Source organism: Volvox carteri, assembly GCF_000143455.1.
Source record: "Volvox carteri f. nagariensis unplaced genomic scaffold VOLCAscaffold_7, whole genome shotgun sequence".
NCBI lineage: Eukaryota > Viridiplantae > Chlorophyta > Chlorophyceae > Chlamydomonadales > Volvocaceae > Volvox > Volvox carteri.
Window position 1 is genome coordinate 2,200,854 of NW_003307550.1, and position 12,693 is coordinate 2,213,546.

The 12,693-nt window shown below is 53.8% G+C and overlaps 1 protein-coding gene across 1 annotated transcript; it reads left to right on the top strand.

Annotated features, from left to right (window-relative positions):
• Positions 1 to 2,300: 2,300 nt before the first annotated feature.
• Positions 2,301 to 8,495, top strand: VOLCADRAFT_79832 (uncharacterized protein; the record flags this gene model as incomplete). The annotated part of the gene is made up of 13 exons (XM_002947651.1): positions 2,301 to 2,381; positions 2,493 to 2,526; positions 2,877 to 2,938; positions 3,444 to 3,549; positions 3,902 to 4,003; positions 4,307 to 4,371; positions 4,823 to 4,967; positions 5,220 to 5,265; positions 5,469 to 5,627; positions 6,120 to 6,270; positions 7,606 to 7,775; positions 7,925 to 8,066; positions 8,154 to 8,495. 13 exons carry the CDS (start codon positions 2,301 to 2,303, stop codon positions 8,493 to 8,495), a joined length of 1,605 nt encoding a protein of 534 aa, XP_002947697.1.
• Between the last annotated feature and the right edge of the window lie 4,198 nt (positions 8,496 to 12,693).

Below are 12,693 nucleotides of genomic sequence, written 5' to 3' on the forward strand. Positions count from 1 at the left end.
TGGCTGGCAGCTGTTCGAGAAGCGAGGCGAGATCGGGGAGCGGACAGGGGAGCTTGGTCATGCACTCATTGACCCCAGACCGGGAGGGGTCGGTTATGGGACGGATGGAGCCATCTGGCTTGAGGACGACGTGTAGGGGGTTGACGACGGCCGCGAAGTCGGTTTCGGAGCCATGCACGCTGGGGTCATATTGCTCGGTGACGCCGGAAGCCAGGAGGTCATCGAAGTGCTGGCTCATGTCGGCGAGGTGCGGGAGGATAGAGGGATAGTTACGGAGGTGGTGGGACGGGTTAGGCTCCGTGTGGAATGTCCAGACGGCCGCGTTGCGGGACGCTGGCGTATCCACTCCATACCGCAGCCACGCCTCGGTGACGAGCTTGCTGCCCGCCTGTCCGAACCAAGGGCGCCCCGGGGCCGGATGGAGCGGTTCGGGGATCATGGCCGCCGCCACTAAGGCTGACGCCTGTGCTACCACTGCTGCAGCGGCCTCTGCAGCCACTGCGTCGGAGACCATCTCAAGTTGCTGCGGAGGCGCGGGGCCCGCACCTACACTCATCGAACGGGACGGGGGGGGGGGACCGAACCATGCACCCCCGGAACAATCAGCTGCCACCTCCTTATCCCCGAGGAGGGGGCCGGTATCGCGGTGCGCGCCCCGTCTATCGCCCGACGGGGAGGGCAGCTCTAACCCGCAGCGTGTGGGGGCCCTCCAACTGGGCTAAACGTCAACACGACGCCTCCTTATCCCCGAGGAGGGGGCCGATATCGCGGTGCGCGCCCCGTCTATCGCCCGACGGGGAGGGCAGCTCTAACCCGCAGCGTGTGGGGGCCCTCCAACTGGGCTAAACGTCAGCACGACGCCTGCTTATCCCCGAGGAGGGGGCCGATATCGCGGTGCGCGCCCCGTCTATCGCCCGACGGGGAGGGCAGCTCTAACCCGCAGCGTGTGGGGGCCCTCCAACTGGGCTAAACGTCAGCACGACGCCTCCTTATCCCCGAGGAGGGGGCCGATATCGCGGTGCGCGCCCCGTCTATCGCCCGACTCATCCAGTAATAGCGTGCAAGTTCCTTCCAGTTTTTGTTGGTGTGCCGTCTTGCGAAGGTCTGGGGCCTTTCGCCAATTGGGGTGTCTAATGGCAACTCCCCCAGTGGTTGTGGGTTTCTAAACCTTCCCTTTGGGTTCGCTTTATGCAGTCTAGGCGACACTTGCGTTGTCTGGTCTGGGTGGGAGTCTTGTTTGCCCTGAACGTCTCAGGTGCAGTAATGCACTGCCAGCTGGCCCGCAGGCTCTACTCTTCATGAGTAAGAAGCCACTGTAAGACACACACACACACACACACACACACACACACACACACACACACACACACACACAGTCCCCAGCCCAAAGCAAATGGGCATCAATCTTGACCCGCCCTCTCGCGACATCGCCAAAGGATTGCACAAACGCCTTCCACTGTTCTATCGGAGGTTGAGATGTCAGAAGGTACATATTGAGTATATGCGGTGACCACGCCACGTAATGAAATCGGCGCTACCCGGCCTTGGGGTATGTTATCGTGAAGTAAACGTGCTGGAGTTCCTACTACTTCCAACTCGTGACGAACGTCTTTGTGCACTAGCACTAACGCTCTAGCCGTCCGGCCTTCAAAGTTGAGGATTGGAAACTATATTCAATCCCGGCATCTCCATTTTCTGTGTCGTCAATTGCAGGTTGTGCACTTGTCGGTCAGACACGTTCGGTCCCAACTTGGATGCGGCGATCGTTTCATCCTGTAGCCATTTCGATGTTTATCATAAGAACTTAAAATCAAGATCAAAATGTCCATTCTGTAGTAAGTTGTGGCACAGGTGTAATATCGCGCTTCTTATTTGCATTGTTGTAGGCTACAAGATTCCCTGGATGCCTACCACGGTAGGGGAATGCTACGACATTGTTCCAAAATGATGGGTTATATGGAGGAATGGATTACAATATTAGACTACTTTGCCACCACCTCTTTTGCGCTGACTGATCTGTGTAACCGTTCATCGAACAAAGTTTTATCTGAACCCGCTTCAGGAGGGCCTTTCCAAAGTGATTAATCTACGATACAAGTCATTCTGAGCCTGCATAAAAATGTAAGGCTCGGCGGCTGATAGATTAGGTATCCTATCCTCGGTATCCTTCCTTGTAAAGTTGGAACATTAACTTCATGCCTTAACGCCCGTGTTCACTTCAATGTTCTGTGATTGGTCTTACTGTTAGGATCTATGGTAGCACAAGTGGCGCGTGTGCATTTTAGCATCGCGCTTGCAAAATGACGGCTTTCTTCTGTCGCAGGTATCCCGACTACTGGACGGATTACATGTGGTTGGTGATATGTGGCGCAATCATGTCTGTAAGTTTAGGTGTATGGCTTAAGCGATCGACTATAGTGTACATGTGTGCTGCTCACTTACTAACTTTCCCTGCTGACCTACGCACCCGATGCTGCGCGTTGTTCTTGCAGTTCGTAATGGCTGCTGGTATTGGAGCCAACGACGGTAAGATAATATCACCGATATAAGCCGGTGAGGGCTTGGGTGACGTCGAAGCGTTGAAAAATAAGTACAAAGGCCCGACGATGCGGAAACGTTGATCTAGAGAACGACCTTTACCTTGAAAGTCTTTACATGAAGACTTCACACCACGTCCTGCACTTGCACCATCTCCAACGTTATACACGCTATCCGTCGTCCAATCTAGCCTCTGTTATAGTCGCCGCAATCGTGTAAACCTTGACCGTGCGTGGAGCATGTAGCCCCTAGCAGTGCTGCTGTGAGGGATGTAGCGTGGCTAGTTACTGACGTGTCATTTCTTTTGCGTGTTGCGCATTCCCTTCCCCCAATCGCAGTGGCTAACAGTTTTGGAACGTCCGTGGGCGCCAAGACAATTACCTTAAAGCAGGCGTGCTTGGTAAGTGCTACACGTCAACAGTATGCCGTTGTTGCCCCAACGCACCGCATGCTGCCCTCCTAACGACAGGCCGGCGTAGCGGTACCAATTGCTGCTAGCCAGGCTCTTCTTTTGCCGCTGCCGCTAACACCATCGCCTACACGCCACCTACCAAGTGAAGCCTGAGTCTATATTAAGACACTCGTTCATTCCGCCTATCTTTGTCCAGCAGCGTTCTATGGTTATCATTCACCCGCATTGTCATGACCTTAATGACCTTCCTAGGACGCCTTGAGTTTATGTGCACTAGCCGCAACTTAGCCGCAATGAACCGACTGACATTGGCAAGGTTCTCCTTCAAGGTGTGCTCCTGTAACCACCACGCAATCGGCACCATTTGCAATCGCTCGTTTCGCCCAACGCGCAACCAGCCTGCAGTTTCGGATCACTGAACGCCTCTCTAGAGCCGATCTTCGGCCCGATGGCATAAAACCAATCGCAACCATTATCTCCTTCCGTTCCGCAGATCGCTGCCGTGTTCGAATTTGCGGGCTCCATCGGCCTGGGTGGCGAGGTGACCAAAACCATCGCCGGAAACATTGCTCGACCGGAAGCTTTCCGAGATGATCCCGGTACGCGGCCTCGAGACACGCACACGGCTAGCAAAAGGTCTGAAGACTTGGGAACTTTAGTGTATTAGTTGCAGCAGACATCTGTTATGTGAACACAAGATCAGCGTCAACACTTTTTTTGACTTTATGCCTCCAGCTGGTTCCAGTTTTGGGCTGCATGGTGAAGCGCGTGGAAGGCAGTTGTATGTTCCTCCCCAAATCCGTCCATCACCTTGTTGGGGTCTGTGAGTTGCTATCTTTGCCACGCCCCCTTGCACCTGCATGATTGGAGGTTTATCAGCACTTCTGGTGCGTGGTCTGGACACGATTTCGCTCCCCCCCTCCTCTCCTTTTCCCCTGGGGTTGCGCACAGAGCTGTTCGCTTTCGGTATGCTATGCGCGCTGGTGGCTGCGTCCACCTGGGTCTTTACGGCGACGTACTTCTGCCTCGCAGTCAGTACAACACATAGCGTCAGTAAGTTCAATTCTGTACGGTGTAGTACGAGAAACATGAATTATGTGGGATAGGGTATAGGCTCCAAAAGGTGTACCACCGTGCGTGTGGGCGTGTATAAGTACGCGCATGCGTACAGAATTCGGTTTGACCACATGCTCAGCCGTGTCCTGTGTGGCTTCTGAGGTGGTTTGTCTACTGCCTTATTAGCCTGTAGGTGTACCTGGCCACCCGGTACACCATGCCAAAGTATGCTACTGTGCTCTAGATTTAGTTCATGACATGGACGACAGTTACAAGGGACCGGTGCTACCTATGCTGCAGTTGGTGCCGTGCTCGGATTCGCCCTGGTCTGGAAAGGCAAGAGCGCCGTTGTCTGGAACGACAAGGTGCGCAGTCGTCCGGCAGAGCCAGGGGTTTAGGGAGGCGTGAGGCTTGGGCGGATAAGCAGCCGGCGCCCAGCCCCATCCACATGGCCATCCAGCTCGGTGCATGAACCTCAACTTCCCTTCCCAACTGAACGATATCTCCTAGGCAACTACCGCAACTGCCGCCAGCACCATCACATACTTTCGCAGCCACAGCTACTGATCCCAGCATCTTCTCCATGATGCTGCTGAACTCCTGATTCCTTTGTAGTGGATAGCCACAGATATAGTCATTCAGACGCATTTCTGATAAGCTGCCGGGATAAGAACAAGAAGTCCCTCAGCGCTCGGAACTATGGCGCTTGTTGATAATTCCGAAATGTTGGTTGCTGTTGCTGTTCAATTCGGCTGCCGTAGCTTCTGCTGCTTCCCTCGCTGCTTTTTTTAATTCTGCTGCCTAATCTGCATACAGGTGAATGCGTTCCCCTACTCCAAGGGCCTCGTACCGGTCGTCTGCTCCTGGTTCGTATCGCCCTTGTGCGCGGGTATATCCGCAGCCTTCCTGTTCTTCATCAATCGATTAATCATCCTGCGTCGTCAAAACAGCACAACTCTGGGTGAGACCGTCGTGCGTGTCGAGTGCTGCTGCTGCTACTTAACATGTGTCACTGCGGTGCAGTGATGTAAGTGCTGAAAGAAGACTCGCGGGTTGGCTAAGGGCGAGCAATTCAGTCGAGGGAACCGAAAGCTGCACCCGGCACGAGGGCCCATCTATATATCCATAATCGCGCCGCACTACCGACGCCCCCGTGTGCCCCCATCAGTGCCGCACCACCTGCCCTGCCTGTTTGTGCCGTGCCTCCATGCAGCCATCTACATGTACCCCGTCCTTGTTGGCATTACCGTCTTCATCAAGTAAGCCGCGTTGCCCGTCTGATGCCTTGTTAGGTGTTCTCATCATAAGCTTTGTGTGTTTGTGATCGGGATCTTGGAGAAGGTCTAAAGAAAGGGGGGTTCGGGTCGTGAGGGTGATGGGGTCGCAAACAACACTCATAAGCATGTGGAAGACGTAATTCATGTAACCCTCATCGCCTGCGTCCCGTCCTTTCGACCAACAGCTTGTTCTTCGTGATCTCTAAGGGCGCCAAGGCCGTCGTGAAGTGGAACTCCAACAAGGCCGCCTGGGTATCGGGTGCAGTGTCCGGTGGCTGCGTCCTCCTGGCGTGTGTGCCAGGTATTCCGCTGCTACGCTGGGCAGTGCGACGCGACATGGAGAGGTAGGGAGCGGGTCAAGAAGGCACCGAGCCCGAGGTCTTATGAGCGCGGGGCGTATGGCGTGCAGGACAGCATTCTCGAGTATGCAACCTTCTCGGCATAAAGGGGCCTAGGAGACTTGGCTGAAGCTCTTACGGTTGATCGGTGGCTGTCGGGGTTGAGGACGGATTAGTCGGACAACGTGAAATTGTGCATCGGTACGGGGGACTGCTGGAGGTGATGAACAAGAAACGGTTACAGCAGTTCGCGACAGTGTCGCGACACGCTGCGTGTTCCATGTTGATTTGTTTGCGTAACCCTGGCTTAAGTCATTTACTTACAATCGGTCTGCCTGCCGTGCCGAGCTGGCAGCTGGGCAACTTCTATGTTGGCATCCACCTGGTGGTGGAAAGGAGAGGAGAATAGCGATTGAGACTGCAAAACCCGCCGCTGTCGCTGCTGCTGCTTCCGCGTCTTCCTTACTTTCGGATTGTACACCACCAATCGCACCGCAGGGCTGCACAGAAGGCGGCAGACGCGGAGGCCAACGCAGACAAGATGCAGGTGGAAGAGCTGGAGGAGCCGGAACCCACATCTAAGTACATGAAGTTCCTTAACAAGATTAAAAAGGCGGCCACACACGGCCTTAACAAAGACATTCATAAGGTGAGGCCTACGGCACCGGTGTGCATGTGTGCTCTTGTGTGTGGATTTGTGCAGAGGTTACAAGTATCTGACCGGGCCTGACACTGGCCAGGGACTGCTGCCCAGCCCCAACGGAAAGACCGCCTAAGCTCTCTCCCTGAGGGGCCGTGAGGGCTTCCTCTTAAGCAGCCGAGAGCCGCAGGTCCGCTAGCTCCGCTCTCCTCCCCCGGGATTGGGAAGCGCCGCACGCGCGGACGCTCTCACGCTCTCACGAGTCAAGGCTCCGTCACGCGAGTTTGCGCACTGCGCCTGAAACACGAAACAAGACTGCATCCGGCTCTTGAGATGAGGGTTCACTACCCTGAAACCCGGAATCCTTGTACGACCCTACCCCTCCCTACTAAGGCACGAAGCCCTACTAGAAAGCTCAGTCTCACCCGATTCTCCGTTGCGGCGTAGCGGGGAAAAGGTGTTCAAGAAAGTCGCGCTAACTACCTCTCGAGCGCATGCGACGGGGGCGGCCACAAACTAGGTTCGCAGCAATCAGTTCACCGACGGGCCTTGGGATGCGTGTGCTCTTTTGTGGGTGTGGTGGTGGTGGTGGTGTGTGGTGTGGTGTGGTGGTGGTGGTGGTGGTGTGGTGTGGTGGTGTGGTGTTCTGGTGTGGTGTGGTGTTCTGGTGTGGTGTTCTGGTGTGGTGTTCTGGTGTGGTGTTCTGGTGTGATGTTCTGGTGTGGTGTTCTGGTGTGGTGTGGTGTGGTGTGGTGTGGTGTGAAAATGAGCTGAACCTCAATGAGGGAAATGGCGATGAAGGACATATTACAGTTAAATTTATCGACGCGAGCTCCGCAATCCAGCGACGGAGGCACGGTATTCGTGTGTGTATTCGTGTGTGTGTCACATTCGCCGGGGGCCTCCGGGGGCGTGGTAATCCTGCCCACCCCGCACCATGCTGGTTAGTTCAAGTAAAGGATACGCATCCGCAATGCTGGTGGCTCATGCGCAACATCGCTGTTCGTCAGCGTCACTCCGCTGCTCCTGGGATTATCGATGCGGCCATTCATCAGTTAGTTTATGGCTTGAACGCGTGTGCTACGGAGCTTATCCTGGTAAAAGAATTCCACGAGCAAGGATTCAATCGCAGATACGCGCGGGGCTTGGACAGCGGTGCTGTGTGATGCAGCGTGATTATACACAGCGTGTTGCAACTGATTACGTGACTCAGCACCCCCCTGAGCCGTTGCGCGTGCCAGAGACATTGCGTTCAGTTGCGCGCTCGCACGTTATCGCATGCCTTCAGTTCCGCTGCTGGCGAATCCATTACGTACCGCTACTGTACCATGTGTCGTACTGTAGAAAGTGGAGACCGACCAGGAGGTGCACGACATGCACGCCGCTGCGGAGATCTTCAACCCCGAGACGGAGCAGGTGTACAAGTATCTGCAGGTCTTCTCGGCCTGCGCGGTGTCCTTCGCCCACGGCGCTAACGATGTGGCCAACGCCGTGGGACCGTTCTCCGGAATCTGGTGAGTTCCAGGATCTAGATCGAAATGAAAATAATACGGACGTCAACCTAAGTAGCTGACTAGGAAACAACAACGTACAACCTTTCTGGAATTCTTTCCAGTGCGGGACGATGGAATTAATTGCCTAATTTACCATACGTTACTCCCAGGTACGTGTACCGCAAGTGGGCTGTGTCGTCCAACGGTGATACGCCGTACTGGGTGCTGGCGCTGGGCGGCAGCGGCATCGTGGTGGGGTTGGCGACGTACGGATACAACATTATGTCGACGCTGGGTGTTGGTCTGGCGAAGGTATGTATGTGCGTGAGCATCCATGCAGTACAAAAATGCACACCGTACGACGATTAAATGATTGTTGCTATTCGTAAATGTATGCAGATGACGCCGTCTCGTGGCTACTGTGCGGAGCTGGCGACGTCCTTCACTGTGTCGTTGGCATCAGTGTACGGCCTGCCTATCTCCACGACTCAATGTATCACGGGGGCGGAGATTGGTGTCGGCCTTGTTGAATCTATTCGCACAGGCGTCAACTACAAGCTCTTCGGCAAACAAATTTTGGCTTGGGTCTTCACTCTCATTGTTGCGGGCTTTCTGTCGGCCGCCTTCTTCGCCGTAGGGGCCTACGCGCCATCCGTCAACATGGGCAAGGCAAGTGGTTTCGAAGCGGCTCCGAGTAGCCCCACTACGGTGGGGGCGGGGGGCACCCGTGATACTCCCTGAATCTATCTGCGAGCATGCGATCTTGAAGCTAGTGGTCCTGCTGCTGCCAATGCTGTCGTTCCTACTGCGCCCGCGGTGTTGCCATGCCGATGCATGTGCCGTACATGTACTGGTTGACGCGGATTTAGCCCGAATCCTGGTGTTGCTACGCACCGCTTTGGCGGTGAAGAGAGATGTGTCCGTAACGGTCGAAATGCGACACACCACGGGCAGCAATGCTAGCAAAAGTATTAACCAAATGCCCGGCTAAGGCTTTTAGATGCGCTGCCACGGTGCATAGTTTTGGATCTGTGTGGTGTGGTATAGAGTTTTGAATCTGCGCGGTGATCTGATGTATTGTATATTGTTGTCGTACATGTACAGGACATAAGGGTGTACGAGGTACGTCTGCGCTCATTGGCGGAAACCATGTACCGTGACATCAACCAGACGAATTTCTGGCTCCGGGGCAACTTCAGCGACAAGCCCTTTGACGCCTTCCTGAATCGAACCATCAGCTCTCGCATGCGGTCTCTCTCCTCTATGTTCAACAATAAAGCGATTGGCTACATTGACCCAGACACGCTGGTCAACGCGGTCAACTCGGCGTACAGCACGTACCGCAATTACTCCATGCTCGTCACAGGTACGGCACGAGGAAAGGGTAGGCGCAAGTGAAGTGGGAAAACAACGCGGCGGTTCCAGGGCAACTGACGGGATCGTATCTTTTTGGGTTTCATGGGATTCCATTTCTTGCATATTCTGAATGTGTTGTGATGATGACATTACGAAACCACAATTTCCCCGCCATGACAAACCTCTTTTTTCGGGTTGTGTTCCGCCTGGCCAACGCCTGGCCTGTGCAATTTTCCGTGCATGTATGGTTCGCAGGTTTCAATCCCCAAAAGCGTGCTTACACTGCTATCAACCAAACGCTGGCAAGCAGTTTGATCATGGCGCCGCCGTACAGCGCGACGCTTATGACAACCTCGTAATTCGGCATCCGGAAGTAAAGAAATGCAAGGCAAACTTTTGATCAAGCACATCTTTGCATGAGTGAACATTTCTCGGTTTTGCGTTTACACCCTTGCACTTGTGCTGTGAGCTATTTTAGGCGCTTCTTGGTGCGTCCACTTTGACTCAACTTCGATGGTCGTGATGGCGGTCGTATTTGACGGTCTGGGGTTAGCTGTAACGGACCAGGGAGTTTCAACGGTAATCGTGAGAGTACGGAGTACGTATTGCTCCATCCGCTTCCTTTATTTGAATCTTTACTTATTACTATGTAGTCGTATGTAATGGCACTTCGTGGTCAAAAGTAGGCTTGCTGCATGTGTACGGCGTTGGGAGGTGGTTTAAAAAAAAGGCTTGGCGCATGTGCACCTAATGCGCACAATATCACATGCGACCAGCAAATTTCGTATGTATGCATGTGAACTAGAAGGCTATATTCGACAAGTGCAACTGCAGCTGTCATGCTGACCGTTTGTATTTATTTGTGTGGATGGGAGTTGCGGCGCTCGAATTAAATCATGTTCATGAAATTATCTCTTATTCAGGCAGAACAGAGTGTATGTAATGATTGAGAGATTACATTACTGCAGCGCAGCATCAAATGAAGTTCGTGTACTTTGCATGCCGTGGTAGCTGATGAGAGATGCACGCATATGTTTTTTTAGTTATCGTTTGCGTTTAAGGTTAGTGGCCTTGAGTTTGGTTCGAGAGTGCTGCAAGTCGCGAGGCACACAAAGCATGCTTCGACGCCTCGACGCGAAGTATGAGTGTAGAGATAGGCGAGTTATCGCGGAGGAGCTGACGTGGGGTGTGGAAGTAGGGTGCATGCATGCATGAATGCATGTGCCGGACCACAGTACGGCAAGGGACGCCAACCTTTTACTTGGTCTCGCAGGCCCATTGGTTTTTTAACTGCCGTTGTTTTGACTATTACCGAAGAGGTGTGCCCTGCTGCTGGGACACCCACCCGCTCACCTAAGGCAATCCCCGGATTGTCCCAACGCAATGGTTCCTGGTTTTGTTCGCTTTGCTTTGGGTGGATCGTTCCATGTGGCTCTTCGGCACTTGTCGGAGCCCTTTAGATCCTGAGGCTCTTAAGCGGTGCAACTTAGGCAACTTACATCACTATCGGCCACTAGGGCAACTTTCACAATGGGTTGGTGTCGGGAGGGGGTTTTGCCGCCAGGTTGTTTGCTGACAAGCCGAGCTGATGGCTGGCGGCTTACCTACTGTAACGCAACACGGCAGGACTGAGCAACAAATCGAATCAAGGAACATCTTCCATAAGTTGAAGTTGCATCTTGTATGCGGTGGGTCCTAAAGCTTGCACTGAGTGTCCAGCTAGTCAGGCCAGGGCGCATTAGCATCACCGAGCTTATTCCCTCTGTTACTGCAACGAAACACGTTAAAAGCACCCGACTCAGGATATCCTGAGCCGGTGGATGTGCGGGTTGCCTGAAACAGGTGATAAAAGCCCAGGATGGGCTTATGAAATTGGCGAAGCAAAGCCTTACCAGGAAGATAACCACCTGAAAAAACCGGATGCGAACCTTCGCCTCAAGAAAGCCAAACGGACTAAAACAGACCTCCACGATGCAAAACACCAAGTTCCCCAACAGCACCCAGTGAACACACAAGAGCTGCCCCAGGAGAGACGAGAACAGACGGAACGCGGCGGACAAAAGAGCAAAGAGGGTTGCGTTCCGTTGAAGTTTTGGCACAATAGCTCATGTAACCTGTTCCGTGATTGACGTCGTCTTCATAAGATTCCAGGTCTTGTCCTCTGAGAGGCCTCTCTTTAAGCCCAAAACGAAATGATTGATTTGTGATGTGACCTGTAAACCTGCTACCGAGGCCCGCGACGGTCGAAACGTGCGCGAGAAACGCGGCATGAACATGCTTGTATGGCGGGTTTACGAGTCATATTTCATCGCTTTTGTGTAGCCCGTGCGTTAACTACTGAACATGCAAACATTTTACCACATGGAATATCATGAATGAAGCAGGCGAGAAAGTGCGGGCGATCACCAGACGCTGGACAGCCGAACATTGAACCCTTTCAGTATGGGAAGAGGAAAACACAAGGGCAGGCAAGAATTACAATATATATATAAATGTATTGGAAGTAACATTTCAGGTCGCTTCAAGACTGGGCTAACTCTCAGCTTTCTGGACAAGATGGCACGAGATGAGCTCTGAGGTCGCAAACGGCCGGCGCTCCAAACTTCCTCGTGGTGCAGCTTTTGCCGCCGCCCATAAAATACCGCTCTCGGATCTCATCCCATAATACAGGCTGTGACGCTTCCACACAGTCCAAACCGACTAAGCACTCGTTCAACGTTTGCAACCAGCCAGCATCAACAAACGGGCACAACTTCTGCCCGGAACCCCCCTCTGAACCTCCCCTGAACCGCATTTACGACATAAATGTTCTCCCACGCCTGTTCCTCCGAGCGCCGCCCGCCCACGAAACCTTAACCCCCCCCTTCGCCGTGAATACAACCTCACTCCGTAAGCGCTGCTGTGGCGGCGGCGGACGCGGTGGCCAAACCCGAAAACAACAAGCAGCCTAACAGCAGCTGTGTTAAATCCCTACCTAAATCCCTACACGCACGAAGCGCCCCTTAACCCTTTCACCCTTGCCCCGGTACACAACGAAAATGGAAAGTTAGGTAGAGCCGCAGATCGGTGCAGGGGCCTGCCCTCCGCTGGGCCCCACAACCGACATCAGCCGCCAAGCTGATGAAAAACCAGAACTCAGAAAAGAGTGCCAGCGGTTTCAACCTGGCTGACCATCTAGAGGCTCTGTTTACGAGTGCTGGGAAAATATTGTGTGGGAGCATGATATGTGGCCAGAGCGAGGGAAATTCAATTCCATAACAACGTCATCCATTCCTTTCTTCTCCGCTCACGAAGAAGCAAACGAAATCCCGCCGCGGTGGTAGAGGTGGTGCCCGAGGCCAACCTCGACCAGCGCGTAATGAAAGCCAAAATATCCTCTACCGTCCGGCGACCAGGCCCCGCACAATACGCAACGCGTACACCCCATAGACATACACACAGCCCCCCCCCCCACACACACATCAGTTTCAGGACCTTCCCTCCCACCCACCAGCACACACGTGGGCACACCAACACGGAACAGACCCAGAACGCAAACACAGGGGCACACACGCCAGTCACGAATGCTCTTTTGCTTTTCCTC